General features: G+C 39.8%; 1 protein-coding gene across 2 annotated transcripts in view; it reads right to left on the bottom strand.

Moving 5' to 3' along the window:
• Positions 1-27,988, bottom strand: part of INSC (INSC spindle orientation adaptor protein) — a 170,366-nt gene that overhangs the window by 68,552 nt on the left and 73,826 nt on the right. For both annotated transcript variants that reach the window (XM_039533206.1, XM_039533207.1), the window contains exons 3-7: positions 20,239-20,584; positions 19,657-19,709; positions 15,918-16,041; positions 12,954-13,067; positions 3,394-3,519 (exon numbers count right to left, since the gene is read on the bottom strand). In XM_039533206.1, the coding sequence (XP_039389140.1) occupies positions 3,394-3,519; positions 12,954-13,067; positions 15,918-16,041; positions 19,657-19,709; positions 20,239-20,584 (763 nt within the window). The remainder of the gene's footprint in view (positions 1-3,393; positions 3,520-12,953; positions 13,068-15,917; positions 16,042-19,656; positions 19,710-20,238; positions 20,585-27,988) is intronic.

Here is a 27,988-nt window from a genome sequence, read left to right as displayed (position 1 = left end):
TGAGTTACTACAGAGAATTCTTTCCTGGGTGCTGGCTGGTGAGTCTTGCCCACATGCTCAGGGTGTAACTGATCACCATATTTGGGGACGGGAAGGAATCTTCCTCCAGGGCAGATTGGCAGAAGCCCTGGAGATTTTTCGCCTTCCTCTGCAGCATGGGGCACGGGTCACTTGCTGGAGGATTCTCTGCAGCTTGAGGTCTTCAAACTACAATTTGAGGACTTCAATAACTCAGATATAGGCAAAGGGTTTGCTACAGAAGTGGATGGGTGAGATTGTGTGGCCTGCGTTGTGCAGGAGGTCAGACTAGATGATCATAATGGTCCCTTCTGACTTTAAAGTCTATGAGTAATTTTGTCCTTATAACATTTGCAGACACAAAACAGAAAACTTGCTTTACTGTAAATACTAGACATTACATTATAGCTTCATTCATATTAGAAATTTTTTATAATGTAATTATACTACTTTAGTGTTCAAATATTTTAAAATCCATGAAAAACATCAGACTAAAGTGTACTCCCATTGCTCCTGTAAACACCACCACACTGTCTTGGTGGTTTCCCTACTTTAATAGCATTTACATCAGCCCAGACACTCTTATTCTACCACTGAATTTGTGAGATTGCATGAAATTGGAGAAATAAAAGAAAATATTTCTAATGTCTCCAGTCACTAAGCCCTATAATTGTTTCCATGAGTATACCACTCCCTGTTAGCTCAGTTCCCCACTAAATATTCCATTAGGTGGTTCTTTACAAGCATTAATGGCTTTGAAGCCTAATTGGATAATTCAAGACAAAATAACATTTGACAATCTAAATTGTTTTAGATACAATGCATCTTCAGTTTTAATGAATTTTCTGCATTAAAAGTACAGTAAAGTGTGCTGAAGTTCTAATGCTCTCCTTCTGGTGTTAAATGCCCTCCTTCCTATGGTCTGATGATGATGCACAGAACAGCAAGTTAAATCCCAACTAGGGCTGGGCTACTTTTTTCAGCCAAAACATTTTTTCCATCGCAAAAACGCAAATTTGGCAACACCAAAATGCTTTGCAAAAATCATGTCCATTTCACTGAACTGTTTCAGCTGGAAAAAAAAAACATTTTGAAAATTGAAATGAAGTGTTTCCATTTTTCACTTCAATATGAATTTATTTTGAATTTTCCCCTCTTCTTTCTGATGTGTGACGCATTCCTCCCTTCAGGAACAGTTTACTAAATCCATAAACATATACACATCCTCAACAGCCACAAAATCCTAGCTGATAGAGTGATAGACGGCTGATTTAAGGTTAATATAGGGTAGTGGTTCTCAACTAGGGGCCAGGGCCCCTGGGGGGCCGCGAGTAGGTTTCAGGGAGTTCACCAAGCAGGACCAGTGTTAGACTTGCTGGGGCCCCGGGCAGAAAGCTGGAGTCCCACTGCATGGGGCTGAAGCATGAGGCCCTAAGCCCCACCACCTGGAACTGAAGCAGAAGCCTGAGCAACTTAGCTTCACAGTGCCCCTGTGGCATAGGGCCCCGGAGAATTGCCCTGCTTGCTACCCCTTAATGCTGGCCCTGGCTTTTATATGCAGAAAACCAGTTACTGTGGCACAGGTGCGCCATGGAGTTTTTATAGCATGTTTGGGGTGGGGTCTCAGAAAGAAAGAAAAAGGTTGAGAACCCCTGGTATAGGAGTTCGTCTGTCATTTTCTTTTTTATTTCCCATTTCCTAAGCTCTCTCAAATATAACTCAAATTAACTATCACCCAAGGAGGCTCTCCTCATGGCTGTCCCATTTTTCCACTATCAGCGTGAATTAACTCTTCTGTTTCCTCATTAAATCATATCCGCCTAACTAATCATTAGTATAGATCTATTCTCTTTAATTGCCATTAAACATTTGTTTAGATGTCTTGCTTTTCTTTAGCTTCCCCCTTTTCCAGCTGCACCTCCCTCCTTTCTTCTCAGGAAAAAAAAACAAAGATAGCTGCCTCTGCCACACATTACGTCACTAACAATTGAATGTTCCTGTCTTGAACCTTAATTCTGTTTAGCCAGATGTAGGAAACAAAACTTCTCAGCTCCAGTTCTGGCCTTTAATGGACAAGGCACAGATTCTGAGAAGGTTTTAGGGATTTAGGGATTGAAGGCCCAATTGACAAATGAATTGGTGAATCCAATGGTAAAGATCTCAATTAAAAATAGTCAAACCCCAGCAGAGAGTTGATTTTGTCCAAACTTGTTCTTCCCACCTCTTCTCCCCATTACAATCAGCCCATAGACATATAGGCACAAGGACAACAGCTTCCTCTTGGACTTCTGTAATGTCATCTTAATATTTTGTATGTCCCATATCAAGGGACTACATCCTGACTTTGCCAGGGAATAGCCTAGACAAGATCTAACAGGTTGTTTCCCCTCTTTAGCAGTTTTGTTGCCATGATTATTACAGATTTAATGGGTGAACCCTTGAGACTTCTTCCTGTGTCAGTCTGAACTAATACTTATTTCAACAAAAATGTGAGAAGTTATCTTCATTAAACCTAGGCTTACAGACTTAATTTTTGCTGCAGATGTGCTGTCATACTTTGCTTGAGTTCTGGGTAGTAAATTACAAGACATGTCAATGTAAAGTAGCAGTGAAATCATTTATCATTAACTTGAAGAGGCACATTATTCAACTGTAGAAGATGAGTGTTTTATGAAACACAAAGGATGAGATCATGATTTAGTGACTGGTAGAAGTGCTCATTTTCCTAAATATAGAAGTGTACTTTTGTGGGTGATGTTGGATTAAAGTATAAGCAGTCCAAATAATTTTGTGGGTTAATGTTTTCATGTCAGCTATCAGTGTTAAAATGGTCTTCTACATGACTTATTGCTTATTGGTGGAAGCCTCTTCCTAACATTCAGCTATTATATTTATCTCTATACTAGTGCAATTATACCCCTTATACATTGCCTCATTACTACAGAGGTGCTTTGCAGGGATGTCAGAAAAAAGGGCTTAAACATGTTTAAAGCTCTCCACATTTCAAGGGTTTGGGTTATTTGGAACACTGGGATTTCTAAACAAAGACTTTAACAAGTCCAGAGGTAATTACTTCAATAATTTCTTGACACAGCCATCAATGCATCTACTTGCTTTATGGAAATTATCCCTACTTAGAGAGATCATTTGTACAGACAATTGAACAGGATAATGTTATTGTTGAAACTAATGGAGTAAACATTGAAGATGTGCTCAGTGTGGGAAAATTGAGCTCATCACCAAGCAGGGTATCAAACACAAGCCTGAACTGAATCCAAACACATTCCCAAGTTACCAATTACTAGACGAGATTAACGATTAGACTACACTGTTCTTGTTGAACAATCACTGTAAAGAGCATTGAAGTAACAATACCTTTTCCAGCTGGTGAATCCCTTCCTCCACACAGCATATGGATGCCAGTGTTCTGAGAGTCTGGGGATAAAGGCACCTGAAACAATCCTGGCGGCAGATCTTAAAGAGAGCCACAACACCTCCTTCCTGTAAGAGGAAAGCAAACTCAAGTCAGCAACACTAATTACTATTTTGCACTTTATTGTTCTTTTTGAAAGATCAGGGATAATAAATGTTCTTTCAGTAATTTCTCCAAATTAACTACTGCCACAAAAACAAAAAAGGTGTTAAGATCGCACAGAGGCATCAAATTGATTAGTGCTTATAAATTAGGAGATGAAAGAGTAATGTAGCCTCAGTGGGAGGTGTGCTTAAACTATTGACTTTTACCATTTACAAACACCATTTTAATTAAACTTGTCATACGAGTGAAAATTATACACGGAATTATCATCAGAATTTCCAGTCTTGTGGTGGTAGCAATATTTGGTTGAAAAATTTAGCTGAGGAAAAGAAGAGGTTCTGCCAGTAAATATTGGTTTTAGGGCAAAAATAAGAGACCCGCTGCAAATACTTTACAATCTTCCAAATTTCTGAATCTCACATACACATTATTGGCCTCATATGTTGCCAAAATGTTACAGAGATGCACTAGAGATTTATGTATGTGTGTATCCATACAATGAGCTTCCCTCAGACATTTCCAATTTTGCCTTTAGAAAAAGATAACATTATGGCACTTTTCCAAAGGACTACTCAGGTAAACACCACCTTTCAAATTCTGGGATTTCACATGAGAGGCAAGCTCTTAATTCTGAGGAACAAATGACTGAGAAGATCTAGAGTATTAAGTCCAGCAAGGAGACAGACCTCCTTGCATAACATCTAAACACATGCAAAACAATTTTAGGAATGGTGACAGCTGTTAGAGAAGTAAGGGGGAGCATAATCCATAAGGAAAATTGCACGTGAGGAGTGACTGGATTTGGGGAAGACTCTGATGAAATTATGTAAACCTGAACAAAGATCTGGTTCCGGTTGGGCAATGGGCAAAGCCCTAGATCTTACTTTGCCTAAACAAGTTTTCCCATCCCTAACATAATCATGTATATAATCACCTCTCAGACATACAGATGGTGCTTTGGGGCAGTCAGTCTTCTCCCCACGTCTCTTGGTCCATTCTTCACTAAGTGGATACGCGCGCGCGCACACACACACACACACACAGGGTTAAACTACCCCAAAAGGATATTCATGAAAATATATACCGACATTCTGTTAAAATAGAGATTAATGAGAGCTGCTACAGAAAAGCTTACGAGAAAAAGGTTAACCTTGTGGTCACATGCATTTGGACTTGAGAAACAAGGCTCACTTCCCAGTCCTGTCACACACTTGCTTGTGTGACCTTGGGCAAAGTCACTCCCTCCCTCCCTCTGTGACTTAGTATCTCCATTTTGCAGATGGGAAACTAACACCTTCTTTCTCCTACTCTGTCTTGTCTATTTACATGATAAGGTTGACGCATAAAGTGTTTCTGACTACATTTGTACAGATCTTGGTTGGGGTCTGTAAGTGCTACCATAAAACAAATAAGAGTCACATCCCATATGACTCCGGATAATGTTGCAAATTCAAGAGATAAATGCTAATCCATTCACTGATTCCTAAAAATTAATCAGCAGTATTATTAAATCCTACCATTTACAAATCTTCAATTGGAGACAAATCCTGACACAATCTGAGCACCTACAACTCCTATAGACTTCAGTGAGAGATACATGCACTTTCAATACTTTAGAAATTGGCTGAGTTTCTCCATTCTTCTGGGTATAGTTGACATAATGAATGACATAATTAATAAAGAGGAATAAATGTAAATATAAATTTAAAAAAAATCCAAACATACACTCACTTTCTATGTTTTTATCCTATTTTTACTAATTTGTTTCAAATGTTAAGGCAGTGCTTACACTATATATTGCCTTCAATTATGTAAAAGCAAAGACATAATCAAGATGGAAGCATTTGAAATGTGTTCTCTCTTTTGTTGACAGTAGATGAAAGAGCTTAGCCTAAAGCACTCAGAGATTCCAGGAACTAATTAAAAAATAATCAAACATGAACCAAATGACATTCAGTAAAGGTAGAAATCCTCAGGCATCTTCCTAAATACACCTGAAAAGTCCAGGTATTAAGATATTTTTCAATTTCACAGAACTGTCTCTTTGGGGTGGTTTTCTTCTTTGTTTTCATTTTTGTCTTCTTTTACCATTTGTGATGCCTAGAAATACTGATATACACAGAGCTTTATTGGCATGGGGGTTATGGCATGAATGTGAATCAAACATTATTTTATTTTCATTCCAGAAATCATTGTATGATTTTGCATTTTCTATATATGAAAACAATACAAACAGTAGAAGAGTTTGTTTAGAGTATGTTAGATTTAACAAAGTGATACTACTTGAAAAAAAAATCTGAATTTTGAAAGATGAGCTCTGAATAAATCTTCAAGGTAGAATTTTTTTCTGTGCCTTTGGCTATGCATGTGTAATTTCCACCGATATCAATGGAAGAAGTATGCATGTATTTGAGAGCAGAATTTGCTCCTACAATCATCATAACATATACACAGCAGTAGCACACAACCTACCACGTAGCTCATTACTGTATCTCTAAAATTAATGAAGGCAATATACTAACAAAATTGCTTTATGTTTCAATCAAACCTTTCTTCCATCAAAGGACATTAAAATGCTTTACAAATATTAATTAAGTAAGTATCAAAACACACCAATGAAAAAGATACAATAGAGTTGGTGCACTGCACTTTTTCTAACCCTAGTGCAACTGGGCATTTAATTATTTCAATTTTAAAGTCCTTGCAGTTTGTCAGATACAAAGAGGACACACTGAACATTGCTCTTCATTGAAGATCTTTATTTCTGTACTTCAGTCTTAATAAGTGAACGTTTAGAATGGATGACACTACTAATTCCCAAACAATGGTGGCACATCTATTGCAAGCTTTCTGTGTGATAAAAGCCATCCTGCTTTTGTCTAACATGGACAGAAAGTGAGTTATTGATAACTTGCTCAGCAGGAGATACTACCTATTTGTTTCATACCTATGTGCTGTATTGAGCTGTAAAGAGTTGATCATAAGTAATGAATCTAGAAAAGCCAAAAAAGGAGATTTCTGCTTCTGTACTGAAGTTTGAGATAAACAAACACCAAACCAAAAACCTCTCAATTGCTACTGACTTCAAGAAGACTCTCAGCACTTTCCAGGAGTCACTCAGAACCTTGCAAGAACAGGTATCTGCACCTTTAATAATGATTATAGAAGGATTTAGCCTGATGGATATTAAAATACATAATAATTAGAGATGTTTGAACTAATTCAGAGAAAACAAAGAAGTTGACCTCACAGAGCTGTGCCTGTTCCCAAGAGCTTCTGACACATCTAAGCCCGCTTCCCCCTTTCCCACCCAAATTCTTGCTTGAAACCTGAGCCAAACTAAATGTACTGAATTTTTCCAGCAATCAGAATTGCGTCTTATATTGCCTTCAATTCCTCTGAGCACTGTAGGGACTGAGCACTCTGGGGCATAATTAAGAGGCTTGAATTAGAATATCAAGCCCAGTATTGGCAGTTTCAGCCTTAGCATTTCTCTCTCCTAAGGAGACTATTAGCATAGTATTAAATCACAAACCATTAGCATTACCCCTTAATTGTTCATCTGCTAATTTGATTCACTTACAGCAAGGTCTGTTTCTTGAGTGGTATTTTTCCTTTATTTATGTACCATTTATTTGTTATTGGCTTTTGTTGGTTCTTTTAGCTGTCATGAAGCAGAATTAATTTAGAAACAATCTGTTTCACATAAACCAATTTTCCACAAGTGCTAGACTCCATGGTTAAGATTTATAACTCAGGTTGTTGAGGTCTCCCTATGATCTCAAAGCCTAATGACTGACTTTTAATGATCGTTCTATGATTAATGGGTCTTGACATGGAAGGTCCAAGGGAACAAAAATATAATAGACATACTGTAATAAAGAGAAGAATTTTGTGAAAATAGCCCTGCAACGGCCAGACAATGATACAGCCAATAACTTATGCCGAGCCCTTGCTTTAATTCTGTTTGCTTTTAAAAGTATATACACATTACTAGGGTCTCCATCCCATTGTCACCATAGCATGTGCATGTGTGTGTGCGCATGCACACACACGCAGACACACACACACACACACACACACGCAGACCATGTATTATTATAAAACTTACAGCCCAATCCTGGGTTTTTTCTTTATTCAGAACACCACCACCACACACAAAACTAGTTTAGCTGTTCCTAGGATTTCCCCGTACAGGGCTTCCTTTCTTCCTCTGAGTCAATATTCTTTGAACCAAGGGCCAGCATCATGTAAGGGGCTGCTGGAATTGCTTGCAGAGGCCCTGACCCTCATGAAATTAAAAATTCCATAGCACTCAACCTAACATTCAGGTCATGGTAATAACTCTACCTGCCTTCACCTCCCCTGTGGTTTGTATGTTGTTGCAGTGCACTGTTAAACAGCTGTGGCATTTCACACACACACACACACAGCGTGCCTTCACTTCAGGGGTAGATGGAGATTCTTTTTTATATGGAGTCTGTATAATCTTGGGCCTGTGATAGAGGGAATCAGTGGGAGTCCCAGGAAGCATTCTGGCTGCCTCAGAATAGTTTCTAATCCCCAGAGCTCCAAGAGACAGAGTGGGAGCTCTGCCACCTTTCTACAGGATGATACATGTTCTCCCCAACCTTCATTGGGAAAGTTTTGCTGGCCAATGTGGAACCATGTGCTAAGTCTCATTCTAGTGTCAGTAACAAACTCATACTGTCCTTGCATTCAGGAAATGAAAGTACTTGTTCTGTGGCTTGCCTTTGCAGAAATGAAAAAAGAGTGGAGGAAAGACTCTCCTTCATCTCCCTTTCTGTCCACCTGTGCATGTTCAAGATCATCATCTTACCATTGGAGGTAGAGATCAGTGAAAAACTATTTGATCAGTTTTGCTTCCTTTTCTATTCACAGCATTTATACAAACATACTGAGATTTTCTCTAATTTCTTCACTATTTGAAATATTCAGTCATCTCCATGGCTTGCTTTCCGGGAGTATTCAAAACACAAAAGCTTAAAAAACATTTTCCATGAGTATCTGTAGTAGTAAATGGCACACAAAGGGGTGCAAATAAAGCCAAAGTGAATTCATTTAAAAATACAAACAACAACTATGTGAGAAATATTATTTTCACTATATATCCATCTTAGCTTTTGGTAAATTGACATTTTATTTTCTTCCATGGCACTTTAGCCCTTTTTAATACATGTGCACATATTTGTGTGCATGTCGTGGTTTAAAAATTTATATGGTATTCAGATTGCTGTATTTACTATATATTAGGGGACATTCATAACACTTTTTTCTTTTAAGTGAACATACACAGGGCCCGATTCACTACTGCCCTGCACCTTGTGTAGTCTTTAACACCAGTGCAATTTGGGTGTCAAATGCTACCAAAACTGAAGATCATCATTTTACAGCCATTTTGCACTAGTAGAAGTAACTGCTGAGTAACACCGCATCAGCCCAAACGTACAATGTACGTTTGTAACATTACACTAAATGTGCCTGCATCATCTTGTTAGCATTTCCTTTCACAATTGTAGAGATAAGATTGGACTTTTAAAATAAATGTTTATTTTGATAACATTAAGCCCAAACTCAATGTGCAGTTAGTGCTGTCTACAGGAGATCTCTAAATAATTTGATAGGTTACTAAAACAAACTTGGCAACATTTCAACTATGGATTTTTAGATCAGACCATACTAATGGTTCTGCTTCCTTAAAGGATGGACAGTCATTGGACTGAGTAATTCATTGAGTACATCACAGTAACATACAAATGTTGGGTTGCATTTGAAACCCAGCCAAATGGCTGCATTTTAGAGTGTGCAGCTTTTCCTCTATAAAGCTGTGACATACTTTGCCCTCTTATCCCTTGAATAACTAATACTGATAGCTGCAGGTAATCACTTCAGTTCTAATATGCTCTGCAATGTTCATTAGAGAAACAATCTCTAGTTAGAGCAGACTGAACTGAGGCAGCTAAATGACAGCAGAATTTCCAGAAGCACCATAGAAAACCTTAAAATTCTCATTAACAAGGACAGAAGGCAAAAGGTGGCTTTAAGCTAACTTTCTGCTCAATAATCCTGGGACTGGCTAGGAGCCAAAGGAGGCACTTGAGCCAGCTTATAAGTCTCCTGAGAGGCCATTATGACAGTAACAATCTACAGAGCACAGTGTGCTTCAGCCCGTGAAACATCTTCTCCCACTCGCAGTACAATTCCTGCCCCAGGAAGTGAAGGAGGAGATGACGTAGTTTGCTATGCTGGCTTATATCAGCTGGGGATTCCCTCACATTGAGGGAATGCTTGGCTGCTCATTTAGAGTAGATATAAGGTTTCTTTTCACCCTCAAAATCTACCTCAGATTTCCTGTGTCTTTGGGTAAGTTATTTAGCCTTTCTGTGCCTTAACTTAGGGAAGGTCTACACTATGGGGCTAAGTTGACCTAAGTTACGCAACTCCAGCTATGTTATTCACATAGCTGGAATCAACGTACTCTTTGGGCCGACTTATTGCAGTGCCTACACCGTGCTGGGTCGATGGGAGAAACTCTCCTGTCAACTTACCTTATGCTTCTCATTCCGGTGGAGTACCAGAGTCGACAGGAGAGCGATCAGCTGTTGATTTAGCGGGTCTTCACCAGACCCACTAAATCGACCTCCTGTGGATCAATCGACACAGTGTTGATCCACGGTAAGTGGAGACAAGCCCTTAGTTCTCCATCTGTAAAAATGGGGATAATAATACTTCCCTTCCTCACAGCGCTGTGTTGTGAGGATAAACACATAAAAAATTGTGAATCACTTTGAGATTTGCTGATGAAAAGTGCTGTATGAGAGTTAGGTGTTAGTATTATTACATGCCAATAGAATCTTCTTTGTGTGAAAAAGCCATTCTGCATGAAATGGGTTGTTTTCATCCCTCCACTGGGCTCTATGCAGATGCATCTTTGCCAATTTTGGGGAGCAGAGGGGATACTATTCTCCATTACATTTTAAAGTAAAGATGTTGCTCAATGTTCATATAAATATACTAGCACACATGTTCCTCTTGATATTTTGCAGAGCTATTGAGTTAAACATTTAACTCAAGCATTTAAATAAAGTTAATTAAGTGATACAAGATAAGTATATTATACTAGGTTGTAGGAGAAAATGAACTGCAATGAGGCTAACAAAATAAAACTAATAAAACTGTTTTTTGTAAAGTCTATTAGTGCCCAACCCACTGGAAGTATTTTCATTGACGTCTGTGAGCTTTGGATCAGACCCTAAGTTACTTTTTCAGGATCCATATAAATATTGGCAAATCATGAACAAGTATGTTAGAGAAATTGGCATCAATTAATTTTACAAATAGCATAGGATATCAACATACATAGCTCAAGCCTCCACTTTCATTGATAAACTATACCAGTAATTGTTTTTACTTTAATTTGAAGTCACTCAAACTCTTTTGGGGTTCATGTATTATTGATTCGGCCATGAGTTTCTTAAAAGACATATCTTCTCCTGGGGTTATTAATTTTCTTGTAGATTTGAGAACAAATTTATAAATACAGGTTTTTAGTTCTTTTGACAGTATACTGGTCTTCACTCTAGTCATAAACTAGCACTCTTCCTTGAAACTCCTTTTGGGACTTCAAGTAGAGTTCTAGTATCTATACCTTACAATGCATCTTCAGTTTTAAAAACTAAACATTTTAAGCCTACTCTTTATTGATGCCAAATGTTTCTAAAAGCTGCTAAAATGATTGACAGATAAAATTGAGTTCTGCATATGTCTATTGCCCTTTCATGTTGAAAATGATGTTATCAGTTAAATTCAGACATACATCCAGAAATTCAGAGTTTTATCAATCAATATGTCTCAAAAGAAGATGATACTCCTTTTATACCCGATAAGAAAAAATATCTTGATCCAACTGGAATTCAAGTGTTGTCATGTAGCAAAAGATAACTTACTACAAAACTGCCTGGAGTTATTCTTGTAATGGCTTATGGAATTAAATAGTTAAGCAAAACACATAATAAATGTAAGATATCCACAGCTAATTTCTCCTCTTGGTACATCCATGTAAGTTTTATAAATATTAACAGGTGCTAGGTCTGAATATCAAGGGAACAACAGATCCCTTTATTCTCAGATATCCTTCAGTCCATGGCAGAATTCCCACTGATAGCAATGGAAGTTGTGTATAGACTGGGGTTGTATATGGCATATGATTTTTTGAATGGCACAAGGTGAATTTTCAAAATGCTGTACTGGAGTAAAATAAGGGCACTGAAGCATAAAATTCCAGTGGACAGTATGTTATAAATTACAGAGGTCACTCTAATGCCTAATACACAGTGTTTGGGGTGGTGACAATGGGAGTGTACACTACTAAGAAGCCCAAAAGAACCTGTAACTCAACAAAAGCCTATCCCTAGAGAATAGACAGCAGAAGGTTAGCCATACAGGAAAGCAGCCAGCCCTCTCTAGCCAATTCATGTGCCAGTAATAAGGCTGGGTTCCAGTAGAATCATAGGTTATTGGGGGTGGAAGGGACCTCAAGAGATCATCTAGTCCAACCCTCTGCTCAAAGCAGAACCAATCCCCAAATAGCCCCCTCAAGGATTGAACTCACAACCCTTGGTTTAAGCAGGCCAATGCTCAAACCACTGAGCTATCCCTCCCCCCCAGTAAGGCTGGTTCTTCTGGGTTGACATCATAACACAGTGATGTGATCTAATTATCCCCTTAACGAACATGCTGTGCTCCATTTGTGTTCAGACTGGCTCATGGCCTATTTCAGGAAGGTTTAGAATTACATCATTACCATTTAGCTCTTCTAGCCCCACAGATGGAAATTTAAGGGGGAAAATATTGAATTAGCGCCTCATGAAAAATTCAACTCCTACATAAATAGCTATATTATGAATACCACAATTACACTTAAAATGTCAGTACTGAGATAGGGTCACATGTTCCATGACACCTGCAATGCAACAGCATCTGTGCCATCCTCTACCCAGCTGACACTCCACTGTATGTCTGTCTTTTTTGATATTTTTAAATAACAGAAGAAAAACATGGTTTCTTAAAGTAAAATTTTTTTTCATTAAACTGGATTCGCTGAAATAAAAAGTACCAGCCTGCTGCACTATAAAATTTCATATTACAATCTGTACAGTATGTTTATCATAAATGCCCAGTTAGTAACTCTAAACCAACCATTCCCATAATACATGGTAATTAATCTAGTTCTAGATTTACTTCTGGATTGCTCTAAGAACAGGAAGTAGCTTCCCCAACATTGCACCCCCAATACTTGGGAAACCTCTGGATCATTGCAACTATAACAAAAAATAGCCAGTTAACTCTACATTGAATGAATTTGTGTGCACCTTACCTTAGCTATGATGCGGCACAATTGAGCACCCTCTTGGGTAAGGCTGAATAAACCAATGGTAGATGATTCTGTGATATATATATTATCTGATGAGTTTATTTGTCTCACAAGATTCTGTGCAACACAAAAAGATAATAAACACCAGTTACTTCCAATAAGAAGAATCAAGGGGGGAGAGCTGAGGTTTTTCTTTTAGGTTGGAGTAACTGAATCTAGTCAGTTTAACCAGTTTCAAAGTTACTAATCACACAGTGAAGGGACAGAGAGAGGAAGACATTGTATGGGCCAAATTCTGCCCTTATTAACATTGGATTACCATATTTATTTCAACTGCATAGATGGAACTGAGGGTAGAATTTGCCTCTACACCTCTTTATATGTAGATCTCTATTAATGAAAATAATACATTTAACATACTGAGCAAAGAGCACTGCAATTATTTGGGAGAACATTATTTGATTTAGCATGGAATTATTCTATGATTTGCAAAGGGTGATTAATTTGCTTAGCTCATAACTGACATAATGCTATGAATCGCCTATTTTTACGCCAGAGTAATGCTGCAGACTACTGACCTAACAGGTCTTTTCCTCTTCTAGGCTCCACAGTTCTAAATAGGATTCTGCTAAGATCTATTAACTACCCTCAAACTATGAAGGAAGTCTCACGGGTCAGTGCATGGCCCTGTGACAGAAAAACCACTGATTAAGTCTCCAGTAAACGTAATTGATTAAATACACATTTTCTTTTTAAATTGTTATCTTGGTTTTGCATGTGTACCATTGCATTTGTGCAGATTAAGGGGGTTGTTAAAAGAGTAGAGACTCCATGATGCTACATTTAATGTTGTTCTCTCCACCAGTGCATGTTATCATTACAAAGAAGAAATACACACTGATAATAGTCTTTAAGAAAGGAGCTATGTATTTTTATTTTTCTCATATCTTTGGAAGAAGTGCAGAGAAAAATCCCACATTTATAGCTTATGAGCCAAAATTCAGTTCTCTTCTCTTCAACAGGCTGTATTTCTGTCTTTAACTTTTAGCCCCACTGCCCAAAAAGTCTTCTTAGAAAGCCACAGAACCTATTATTTTACAATTTAACATTAACTGTGATGGATTGGACCCCCCCTTCTGGGATGCTACCTGATGCACTGGGATTTCATTCAGCCCACCTGCTCCACTAGCCTGGTCTCCCTCTCTCTGTTTTGCTGAATCAGGCTTTCTGGCATCTGGCAGCACACACACACAGGTAGGGAGCACCAGCTGTAGAATCACACAGAGGCTGCAAACACCTCTCTGAGTTACTTTATTTGCTAGTTACTTTATTTGCTAAATTGAAATAATGACAAATTATTTACACAGCTATTTATGCTTGGAATCATTTGTGGCATTACGTATGGTTCCCATAAACCATAACTAAAGCTCAACAACAGGCAGCTTGTTACCTTGACTTAGCTCTGGGATGCTGAAAATCGCTTCTCTAGCTTCCCCTTTCCTGGGCAACAATCTGTTTTAAAACTAAGATATTTGAAAGAGAGGAATGTAACAAACAGGCCATAATGGGTTTGAATCTCTTAAGACAACAAGTTAAATTCTGCTCTAAATTAGAGCACAGAAGCAATTTAATTTTGGCAAAGTATTCAAAGTACTATAACTATTTCCTCCATTCTCAGCCTTCATGTTCCTTTTCTGCAGTGAAAACATAATGTTTCTGGGCTGTATTAGCATCAGCTTCTGAAGTATGCACAAATACTACAATACATATTTATTTACCCTAGATTTAAACTATGTAATCCCAGTCCAATGCCAGAGTCCCAGTCCTTATATTTCCAAAAGGTGATTAAATGGGGAAGGGAAAAGAAAGAATGGGCTTGTTTATCTCATACACAATTACATATTTCACTCACTAGAGCCTAAAGTCTAGGACAGATGTGGCCTTGTGGGGAAAACCTGCGGAGAGGAGCCAGCCAGCAACTCCAGCCAGTAGGAGCCAAAAGCAGGGACTGCTCCCCTGGCAGAAGATTATAAAATGGGGCCCCACTGGAGCCAGTCTTCCTCCCCAGCACCCCCCTTGACCCAGAACTGTGCAGGAGAGACCATGGATGCTCTGGGGGCACTAGGACCCACATGGCACCTCCCCACCTTCCCATCACATGGCCGTGAGGAAAAAAACGGCAGAGAGGAGCTGAAGATTCCGTCTGGTAGGGGCAGACACAGTCAATGCAGGGACATTCAGAGAACTTCCCACGGTTTTGACTGTCCTGTGCCGATTGGACGTTTTCACCAATCCCATCTTCCCCTCTCCCTCAGTGTCTCCTCACCTGTCTTCCATACCTGCCCCTCTTAACCCCTCCCCATCCCTTTCATCTACCTTCTCTTTCTAGTTAGCTGATCCACTCCTAAGCCCACCCCTCATATTACTCTGCTTGTGTGTTCTACCCTTTTTACTACTCTGTACGGTGCCTTGCACATTGGGGCCCCATTCTTGGTTGGTCCTTAGGCACTATTGTAATAAGCATAACAACAACAAGAGTGGAAGCAGATCCATTGCACGGAATCACTATTTGGACTCTGCCCAGAGGTCAGCTCCTTTAAACTGAAGAGAGCCTGACAGCAGATTGTGATCAACTCAGGCAGCCACATGATCATTTTGTTGCGGACATCAGAACCAGATCAATGAACAGAGAAAGTGAAGGATACTGGTGCTCTGGAAAAACTAAGTGTGCATGAAATCAAAGAAGGGTCTGACCAGTGATGGGCTATGTGAAGACTTGAATAGGTTACTTTCAGGGCCTGTGGGATGTTCTGTCTCAAAACAAAATTGGAACTGTTTTCAGGATGCTTGAAGCACCAACCTCAGGTTTGTAGGGACTGAGGGCTGTAAATATTTTACTTCCACCATTCCAAAAAAACACTCACCTTCAATACAATGTTTAAAAAAACGCATTCAATTTTTACTGACCTGTATCTCATATGTTAAGGCCAATTCTATCAACTGGCCGAAATACTGTGCGACTGTGGTTAATGTTTCATTAATACAAGATTTCATGGACTGTAATGTCCGCTCGTCTTCAGTTTGTATGCACCTGAAAAGAATGGAAAGGAAACTAATGAGAAAAATACACACATTAGGCACCACCTTTATCTAGCTGATTGAGCCAACCAAGCACTTTATGTTGCACAAATGTTAATAATGAAGATTCAACTGTTCAAATCAAGGTGCAGCCTTATTATAGTTAACGTCAGAAAAGGCTTTTAGCAAAGTCTTGTCTGTCGAAGGTAAGGAAGAAGGCAAAATGATAATATTATAAATTAATATCTAACAGGTTCATAATGCACTTCATAGACTGACAAATTCTGCTTTCAAGTACACTGGGATATATCCAAAGTAACTCCACCCACTGTTGACTAAAGCTTAGTGGTGTTGTGCATCAAATGACTGCTGCGATCCACCCTGAGGTGTCTGCATTTCAGTTGTAGGTACTTACATCCTCTATTTGCAGAGCCACATTTTTTCACAATAAGTTTAATTTCCCATATTTTAAATGGAAGCAGGATCTAGGCCCTAATAAGTCTGAGTCAAATTGTCCCTGTCAATGGAGTTAGTCTGAGTTTAAAATGGTGTACCTGAGAGCAGAAATTAGCCCTCTTACCACTACGGAAATATAGCAACCTCAAGGATTGAATGCAACAGCCATTCTGTGTCCAACAACACTTGTCTACAGAAGCAGCAAAGAGTCCTGTGGCACCTTATAGACTAACAGATGTTTTGGAGTATGAGCTTTCGTGGGCGAATACCCACTTCGTCAGATGTATTCACCCACGAAAGCTCATGCTCCAAAACGTCTGTTAGTCTATAAGGTGCCACAGGACTCTTTGCTGCTTTTACAGATCCAGACTAACACGCTACCCCTCTGATACTTGTCTACAGTTTTGACGAGGGAAGATGAAGAATAACTTTTACACATACAAGGAGAATTTAGGTAGCCAAATTATTTTTAAACAACAACAACATTCTTTATGCCAACAATAAGAAATATTATCCAAATATTTGGGGCAGATTACCAGGGTTAACATCCTTACTCTTGTCTAATATGTCATTAGATATTCGAACAGCCACAAATAGTCAGGGTCTCAATTTTGTATCAAATCTAAAAGATTGCACCTCCATTTGTACAGTTCCTCCTAGCACTGTGGAGGGGCATAATTTTCATACAGACAAAGACTAGAGAGATCTACAGATCATGCGCACAACTTCTTAGAGCACTTTAGTTGTCTTTGGATATCTTAGCTGAGTATTATTGACAAGGCCCAACTCTGCTTATCTTATGAAATCTGATGGGATTAGGGATGACAACTTTCTAATCGCACAAAACCAAACACCCTCACCCCACCCCTACCTGAGGCCCTGCCCCCTGCTCACTCCATCTCCCTCCTCCCGTCACTTGCTTTCCCCACCCTCACTCACTTTCATTGGGAATGGGCAGGTGGTTGGGGTGCAGGAGCTGGTGAGGGCTCCGGCTGGGGGGTGCGGGCTCTGGGCTGGGGCCAGAAATGGGGGGTTTGAGGTGCAAGAGGTGGCTCAGGGCTGGGGCAGGGGTGCAGAATGGGGTGTGGGCTCCAGTTGGGAGTGTGGGCTCTGCGATGGGGCCAGATATGAGGAGTTTGAGGTCCAGGAGGTGGCTCGGGGCTAGGGCAGGGCATTGGGGAGCAGGGTCTTGGGGAGCAGGGTCTTGGAGGGAGTTAGGGTATGGGAGGGGGTTCCGACCTGGGGCAAGGAGCTGGGGTGCAGGAGGGGGTTCAGGTCTGAAAGCAGCTGGCAGAGGGGCCAGGGGGGTTATATAATATTCTCCCACAAAAAAACCTCATTCACTTGAATTAAGATTGGTAGATCATATATGCAACCAACAAAACCCAGAAAAAGCAAAGCAATAAACAGTTCGGTCATTCAACACCCCTGTTTCCACTCCCTTCAGCAGTTCTTTTAACCTCACCACTTCCCATCCACCACCCATAGCCCATATAAATTGAAGCAGATGCACAAATGGCCTGATTTTTAGAAGTGCTCAACATTTACAGCTCTGACTGAAGTCAATGGGGCTGTAGAAGATGAACAACTGAAACTGACAGTTGGCCTAGTGGCCAGGTGATAGTTGACACTACATTTCCCTGTTGAAGCACAGTCCTGTCCTTCAGTGCCCCCACCCCAATGGTTTCCAGTCCTTCCTTTTAGTACAGGAGCATTCGGGGCTGGGCCTTTGAACAGTCGGTGTCTTTTCCAGCTTCCCTCTCGCTGGAAGTGAAGGCTCTTGTTGTATTGTTCTTTTGGAGTGAGTAGGGGAGCCCAGGGGTGGCTACACCCAACACCTTGGGGAGGTAAGCTGCTGCCTCCCCTGACCACTTCCTACTTTGGTCTCCTTCAGCTTCCCAGACTAAATCACTTCAATCAAGTCTCTGACCTGCACACTCTGTTTCCTGCTTCTCCTTTGTGTGTTTGCACAGATCTGTGTTGTCAGGTCCCAGGCAGTGAGCTCCTGGGCAGTCCTTTCTACTCAGATCAGCTGTCTGCTCCCTTCCACTGCCTGACTCCGAGCTGCTCTGCTCCCCCTTTTAAAGCCCAGCCTCCAGCTTGTGCAAGCCCTGCAGATATGTCTGGGCAGGGCTGCCTGGGCCCCAAAGCTGTTCCTTAATCCCTTGCGCTGCAGTGTGGGGTTTGTCTACCCCATCAGAGGCGCTGCTTCCAGCAGCTCCCATTGGCCCGGAGCAGTGATCCGCAGACAGTAGGAGCCGCAATTGGCTGAATCTGCAGACAGGGCAAGTAAACACACCGACCCAGCCCGCCAGGTGCTTTCCCTACACAAGCAGAGACCCCTGTTTGAGAAACCCTGCTCTAGGACACACATGAAGAACAACAGTGTTCAAGAAACACATTTTCTATTTTCTGGTAATTATACATTATGGTTTTTTCCCAAAGATGCCCCAAGATGAGTGACAGGCTCAGTGTTTAAAGTAAATCAAATGAGACTATTGATTGGCACGACTGTGCAAACAAGGAAAGTTCTGTTAGAATCAGGGCATCAGCATGAGAAGAATTCTTTCACAACTCTCACTTTAACAATGTTGTATGGTGCTTATATCAGTGACTCTAATTTAACTAACACAAGTGAATGCATATCTGTGCTTAGGGAACAGACTAACAAAAAAACTTGCAGCAGTACATGAACATGTGGTATCATTGTTTTCAAACATGAACGAGGACTGCATATTTAAAACTTAGCTTGAAATCCAGGTCCAACTGAAGTCAATGGTAGTTTTGTTATTGATTTCAATAGAGCAAGTTTTTCACCCTCAGTGCCTAAAGCCCTGAGGGTGTAAAGCATCACAATACACTGCATTGATCCTTGTGCTATGCCAAGTTTCCTGTTCAGCAACAGATCCTAACGAAAGATCAGGGTCTAAATACGGATATAGCTAAGTATCAGAGGGGTAGCCATGTTAGTCTGCATCTGTAAAAAGCTTTTTACCTAACTCAAGGCACCGATGGCCCAATAATCAGAGGGCTTTTTAATGAAAGCTGCACATGCTCAATTAAACGTTCAATAAGTGTTAGTTGGATTTGCCTCCCTCATTAAAATTGCCACAACTTGTAACCAATAATTAGGAAGCAAAACTGACTATCCAGTTCAGGAAATTTAAGTTACCTTTCTGTGACTGCTGTAAATTCCGAACATTTTTCAATTAAAAGTTTTTCAAACTGCAGGGGGGGAAAAAAAGGCAAAAATATTTTTGAAATAATGTATCCAAGATATATCCTCTTTCAATAAGAGAAAAACACTTGATTACAGTAAATTAGAAATAGTCAAGAAGATATTTTGTGAACACCAATTTTTTTAATTTCCCTTTTTATTGTCACCTGTGGTTAATTGTAATAGAGATAAAAACAGAAGCTAAGCCAGTCCCATAAGAACATTTTCTACATCTTAACTGAAAATAAGACTCAATTTCAGTAGTCCACATGGAGTGAACTACTCGACATAAGTAAAGGTGGCAGAATCAGGCCCATAAAAACACTGATCCAAACATAAGACATGTTTGTTTACACACCCACAGGGGGATTGGATGGTTCTGAAATATGGAGTCTCTCTCACTGTTCAGATGATTTGCCATTATTGTAATAAAAAAATACAAAGGTTGCCCTCACCAGATCGATCCACTCCCAAATTCTAAATATAGTTTATAAATTCAAATTGACAAACAAATCAATATTGAAGAAATAGTCGTACCTGGTGCATTTCTTCTGAGGAATTTCTAGTGAAGCTATTGTATTCATTTATCATTGAACGTACGTGACAATTGACTCTTACTGTCATGCTGTGAACTCTCTGCCATCTGTTCTTCTCTAGTTTTTGAGCAATCCTGGTCAACTCCGTGCTTATGATCCAAGCTCTTTTTAACAATAATTGTAAGTTATCATATGCACTATGTTGTGATGAAAGGATAAGTTCACTCTGTGCATCCTCCTCTGTGCTGATTGGTTTGGACTGAAGAATACACATACATTCACAATCCGTCATCAACTTCAAGTCCTCCATCCAACGCTGCACGGAATCCACCTGAATTAAGTGCATGCTAAAGTGTAGTGAAAAAGAAAACAATCAGATGAAAGATCTGAATCAATTTAGATACAGCCTTCATGAATAGAATATGGGGATAAAACTTCCCATAAGGATGGATCTCAAAAAAAAATCAACTAAAAGAAGAATTAATTTGGCTGCATTATGAAAGTGACATGTTTCATATTCCAAATAGAGATTTTGACCACCTATAAACCACTTCCACATTAGAGTCATACAGATCTCCAAAGGGGGGTATGATTTGTCTATAGCCGGGCATTAGCTGAAATCACTACTGTATACTATTCTATTATTAGCTGAAATTAAGATTAGAGTCAAAAAGTTATTTTATTAGTGAAATAACAGACAAGCAGTGGCCTTCTCAGAAGTGAAACCAATAGGCTGATACAGACCAATACAAGTCCATACTTGTCTTATAGCAAGTAAGAGCTGTTAGACTCTCAATCTTCATGAGACCTACATACACACAAAACAAAGTTTGGGGAATGGAGGCAGGTGAGAAATACATTCCTTAGAACACTGAGATCAAAAGTAAATTTGTAGAGAAGCCAGATTTAGATGATGTATAAAAATAGAGTCCAGTCCTATGAGATGCTTAGCTCTTCCTAAGAAGGGGTAAACACCCTCAATTCCGATTGGTGGTGCTCTGCACCTTTCTGATTCAAGGATACAATTAGGAGCAACAAAAATCAAATATTAGAGACATCTGTGAAAAGATATTGAAATACAAATATAATGAGAAGAATTTAAATGGATTAGCTGTGCTGAAGAGTATCATTGAAGAAATGTAACATGCCAACTAAGCTTTTGTATCTTACTTTTGTTTTTGCATTTTTACCTACTTTTTACTATAATAAAACACCTGTCAGTCATTCACTCTGAAGTGTTTTGTCAGACATGTATTTTTCAGCTAACAAAAGCCTTGCAACTAATACTAGTTTATGTAAAATAACGCAGCAACAGAGTACTCCAGTGTTCCATGTGAACTGAAGAAAGCTGTATAAAACTAACACCAAGGGTTGCTTTGGAAGACTACTTCAAGTTAGATAACTAAATAAATGTATAGAATTACCAAATTTCACCTCAGATACTGGAAAACATATGTTGCACATGCGCACACAGTGCCCATGAAGAAAATTAAGGAAAATGTGACTGTTTAAGTGTTCCTCAGAACTATAATCTTTGTGCCTCATGGGTTGCATCTTCAGACTTCCCCACTAGAGAAAAGGGCATGTTCACATAAGTTTAGATAAAGGATGCTTAGTCAGGGCATTCAGTACAAGATTTAGGTCTCAGGAGGGATTTCTCCCCATTGCTGTAGAGTTGAGAAGCAAGGCAGCCACCACAGTATCAGAAGAGGGCTTCCAACAATCTTTTTGTAGAGCCCCTGAGGTTAAATAACAGCCTCATACCACCAATAAACTCAACATTGAGAATGAAAGATACGTCTTTTCAGTGGTTTTGTTTTCTCGTTCTTCCAAGCAGAAGGTTTGCTAAAGCCTTCTTGCAGGTGGGAGAGGCAAATTAATCTGGCTGGGTCTTCAAGGGTGTGGACAATACCAACCTGCCTTAATTGACAGGTCTGGTTCTGCCTCCAGTAAGCTGTAAGCAGGTGTAAGACCCATTGTAATGAATATGTGGACTTTCCTACTAGTAAATAAAAAACCTTGATCTAAAAAACCAAACAGCTCAAGGTGAGATGTGTTAAGTCTAAAGGAAACATCGTAGCTAAAGTACAAATAAATATGGATCATATGTGGAATGTATGCTCCTTAGAAATTGAAACAATCTGTCCTCCCTCCCCTCACAAAATTGTATACATTTTGCATAAAAATAGACAATTCTGGGCAGCTGAATACTATTTTAGTAGTATTTGGCTAGATACACCCATCTAAAATTAGATCCTTTCAAAAGGGCTCATAGTGAAAACTTATAAATTAAAACAATTACTATGGTGACTTTTGTGCATTTCAGAAATATGTCTTCTTAAGAGCACTGATGGACTCTCAGTAGAGGCAGAAATCTCCTGGTAACGGGAACAGCATGGAGGCCACAGGATGTAATAGTTACAGAATAAAATAATGGAAGCCAGCCGTAGCCTCTTGTAAAACAGTCGATTCACTGTGTGAGTCCTTGGTGAAGCTACTTCATTTGGTGCATCAGTGAACTCTGTAGTATGATAGAGGCAGACACATGGCTTACAATTAAAACAAGTCATTTTACACCCTGGCCAAGCTTTCCTGGGCAAATAAATTACTGAACCAAAAATATTGGCCTGTTAAATAATAAATTTACAGTTTTGAATGTCACCAGTGTTTTAAATTCATTTGTTATTGTATTGAGCATGCTACTGTACAGAGTAGAGATTTGGCCACTGACAGTAACTAACAAAAAGAGAGTGGAGGCTGCTCATCACAGATGGATGAGGAAGATACTACACAGTTCATGGAAAGTCAAAATAATAAATGTGAGAGTAAGAGCAGGCAGAGCAGGACATATTAGAAAATAAAGAAAAAATGCTCACGTGACTGGGACATGTACACTGTATGGAAGATGAGAGAATTGGTGGAAGACAGTGGCAGAGGATAGTGTATATGGTGGCATCACCTGGGGAAAAGTACCACAGCTATCGAGGGACTGATCAATGCAGGACCTGGACTGCCCAATGTGTAAGTGGCATAGGAGGAACGAATGTCTAATGATTGTTTTAAAAGAGATTGCCTTCCTCAAATATCCTTCTGGAGATGTTTCTGAAAGCTTCCCACTATGAAGTTGATCCTGGTGCCACTGTACTCTCTCTATGGGCTAGTCTACACTTACGAGCCGGGTCGACACGGTGAGTTCGACTTCTCGGAGTTCGAACTATCGCGTCTAAGCTGGACGCGATAGTTCGAACTCCGGAAGCGATAGTTCGAACTCTGGTACTCCACCACTGCAAAAGGCGGTGGCGGAGTCGACCTTGGAGCCGCGGACTTCGATTCCTCGGCGTCTGGACGGGTGAGTAGTTCGAACTAGGGTACTTCGAATTCAGCTACGCTATTCACGTAGCTGAATTTGCGTACCCTAGTTCGACCCCGCTTCTTAGTGTGGACCAGCCCTATGGTAACACATTGCCTAGCTTCAATGGAAACAGGATCAGGCCCTACATTTAATGGATATGACTGATGTACCACAAGTGCTGTACCATTATATATTAGTATAACTAAGCTGTATACACATCAAAATACCTGATGAATTATTATGAACAAAATATTTTACAATGCAAATTAAAAACAACTGCTTCTTTCACTAATTACCAAGTCAGCAGGTTAATGCTTCTGTATGAGTCATGAAATAAACCTGAAAGGCTTCTATGTGATCTGGAAAAATGGTTGAGAGAGTTTATATGGAGGCATAGGAAACTGAAATAAAAGATACCTACACAGTTTTGTGGTAGCAATGCGTGTGGATTGAGCACAAATGTGGGGGTCTCTTGATTTTACATGTAGACTGGAAGCACTGCGTGTTAAGGGGCTTTCCATCTACTTCACTATATACAGCCTGGACTAATGCACATGCAAGAACAGAAAACAAAAATCGATAAGGGACAGAGTCTATTCCTCATATCAAACTGTATCCTACTCTGATCTCACTGAGGTACAATGGGACTGCTATTGTTCAGAGGCCTATACTGTAAGTTGACCAAGGCAACAAGAGTCCACCTCAGCCTGCTACATAAAATTGTTTATGAAATTCAGCAAAAATTGGAGATAAATCTGGTACAAACAGAATTGTTTAGGCTAAAAGCAGTGGGATAGGGGGTCCTCGAGGCTACTGGTAAAATCCAGGATTGTTACAACAGTGAGATAAAAGATTCTAGAAGTGGAATGAAATGTTTACATTTGAAATTACCAAAATGTGTTTAGGACTGGTGAATGCAGATGGCTTGAGACTGCCACACCTTTCTTGGACATTGTTTTTCCATGGGAGCAAGTGGACTGAAAAGTGTGAGCTTCACCATTATGGCTGCTCGAGGAAAGGTTTCCTAGTGTGTGGTTTCCATTGGCAGCCCCACTGTTTCCTGGAACCCCAGGATCCACCATTACACCATTGGGTCTTCACTGTCCTGATCAGTATAAATGACTCTAGCAGTAGCCCAATGCAAGAGGCTCACTGATATTGGCGAGTAAGTTTCAGCTGGCCTGACCAGTTCAGTGTATCCCAACTTACTAATGACACCTTCTAGATATAGTTAACAATGTACTGATCATTAATATTATTGGGTGGTGTAGGTATGAAGCTCAAATTCAAGATTACAGCTATATTGGAAATTATGTTATCAAAGTGTGTCTGCCAGGCAGCACTGAAGGTACCCCACCCCAAACAAAGGAATGTGGTTCTGTCACCTGAAAAAGGTATTTCTAGTGTACAATGAGACAATGGGAGAGCAATTTTAATAGAAGGTAAACAAGACCATCAAGTCAACATGGGGAAGAGACAACCACTTGGCATCACCACACGGGGAGGAGATTGCAGAAACAAATAATTCGCATTTTAGCAAAAACCAGCAGGGAAGAAACCTGCATGGAACTCCCTGCACCACCAAAGCAAGTTTAAAAAGTAAGAACAGAGGTACAGAGCTGAAAAACAAGTCAATTTCAAAACATTTAAATATACAAGGGCAGTAAAAAGCTATTTTATGGAATATAATAACCTGAATGAAAGATATTCTGGGAAAAGACAAAAGGAGAAGAAATGTATATTTTTGAAAATGTGCACAGATCCACATTCTAATATTTAAAAAAGGATACAACCGTGTTTGTGCCCTGTTCATAACTATTATGGTTGGACAATGCACTGCAGATTGTATTTTTGTAACTATAAAAGCAACACAGGAACCTATAACTGGCATAGCTAACTGAACCTAAAATTTCACCTACATAACACACTTTCAAAATATACGCTTCTTTACACGGCATAAAGGTCAGCTCCTCAGCCGAGGCAAATTAGTGTAGCTACACTGGAGTCAATTAGACCTATGTTGATTCACACCAGCTAAAGATTGGTCCCTAAATATTTCAGTGATTTGTCTCAAGAACAGAACTGCATTTCCCTCAGTTCTGTTTCTAGTGCAGGCCAGATTGGACTTGATGAGGCACAGAGACTTCAATTCTATCAGAAACATATACAGGAACTCCTCACTTAACGTTATAGTTATGTTCCTGAAAAATGCGACTTTAAGCGAAATGATGGTAAGCGAATCCAATTTCCCCATAAGAATTAATGTAAATGAGGGGGTTGGGTTCCAGGGAAATTTTTTTCTACCAGTCAAAAGACACACACACACACACAGTACAAGTTTTAAACAAACAGTTTAATAGTGGTACACAGTGATGATGATTGTGAAGCTTGGTTGAGGTGGAGGAGTCAGAGGATGGGATATTTCCCAGGGAATGCCTTACTGCTAAATGAACTAGCAATTGACTGAGCCCTCAAAGGTTAACTCTCAACACTCTACAAGGCATCAGGAAAGGAGGGAGGGCAGAGACACACACCTGTGTGTGAGAGAAAAAAAAATGTGCATTTCCCCTTTAAGTAGCTGACCCCAGACTTAAGTACACTGCCTTGCTAATTAAATCAACTTGCTGAGACCTGAGAAGGCAGCTACTGCCTAGAAGCTCCTTCCCTCCCTTGTGTGTCCCCCCCTGCTCTATGGAAGATGGGGTAAGGAGGGTGCAGGAGCAGGGGGGAGGGGGAGACACCCTGACATTAGCCCCCTTCTTCCATTCTTCCCCTCCGTACAGCAAGCAGAAGTCTCTGGGAGCAGCTCCAAGGCAGAGGGCAGGAGCAGAACATGGCAGTGGGGGGAGAGACAGCTGCTGTGCAGGGAATTTAGGAGAGTGGGGAGCTGATGGGGGGCTGCTGGTCCACCCTGGTTCCAACTACCCACCAGCTAACTGCAACAGGCTGCTCTTCCTGCAAGCAGTGGATAAAACAGGCGGCTGCCAAACCATGTTACAAGGGAGCATTTCACAACGTTAAACAAGCATGTTCCCTAATTGATCAGCAACGTAACATCGAAACAATGTTAACCAGGACAACTTTAAGTGAGGAGTTCCTGTACCTATTCTTGGGGTTTGATGGAGACTTCAAGAGGGCCCCACCATTTTTCTTTCCTTGCTAGTCTGACCACTGGTTACATTTTGCAGCTGGCTGTGTTCAGAAGCTGCTACCCTAGAAATAATTAAGGAAAGTTTGAATTAACTCTTGTAGTTTTTTCTAGCTATATACCTATCTAAGCATTTATACTACACTCATCAAAATATGAATGCCCCCGCACTGTCATTACATAAAGTCTTGCTGTAAGACTAGAATCTGCAATTACATTAGCTAAGATAAAAATGACATGACCATCATCAATTCTCATGCCTCAGGGTATACGCTGATCAGCAGCTGGACTCAGGGGAAAAAAAAGTGTCCTCCACTGTGGTATAACAGTGCTGCATAAGCAACCTGGTACACTAGGTATGTATGTATTGGGAGGAGAGTCGCCCTGGAATTATTCAATATAGGCCAGTATTGGAAACAAGATACCAGGAGAGAGAAATTATTGATCTGTTCTATCACAATTCCCACATTGCCACGTTTAATACCACTGCTTTTTAATTTTAGACTTTACAGTCTGCTGCTGTTTAAGATCTTCATTTTATTCAGCTTTGAATTGAATATTGTGTAATTGCATCACATGGTTGATTGTGGCTTTCTTATTCTTGTTACTATGTATAGTTTCTCTTTCCTTTATTAGATATGAATAAAGACATCCTAATTGACAAAAATAATGATTTTTTAAAAGTTTGATTTATAACTACATAAGTCATTTGCATGACACACAGTACAGGTTCATTTGACCTGCAAAATGCATTTTTCATTTTTTGGACTATAGAATGTACTGATTAAATTTCTCTTTACTGAGTACAAATGACTGTTACTACATTTTGCACTCACGGGACGAAACCTGAAAATGACAAATAGTCAGCTAAAACAGAGAATCATTCGTATTCTCTTTAACAGAAAATAAATCATCCATTTGGAAGAGAGGAAAATTATGTAAAGTGGTGGGAATTTCAAAAGCACTCACCATCAGCCTAACTTTGTTTTCATTAAAGTAAATGATAAAATTCTGATTGACTTCAGTGAGGGCAAAGCTGGCCAACACTTAGGCTTTTGAAAAAATCACACTGTAAATATGTAAATTGGTTGGATTTTACATCAGGAAAGATCTTCAGCTTGCATTACTGCTAGTTCTTAAATTTATATACATGGAAATTAAAATAATGTCAAAATAAATTTTAAAAATAGGATTTGTAAAAAAAAACCACAACCTAGTAGCTACTTGGAGATAAAGAACAGCAAACTTTTC

Source organism: Mauremys reevesii, linkage group 4, assembly GCF_016161935.1.
Source record: "Mauremys reevesii isolate NIE-2019 linkage group 4, ASM1616193v1, whole genome shotgun sequence".
Taxonomy (NCBI): Eukaryota; Metazoa; Chordata; order Testudines; family Geoemydidae; genus Mauremys; species Mauremys reevesii.
This window is presented reverse-complemented; position numbering and strand designations above follow the sequence as displayed.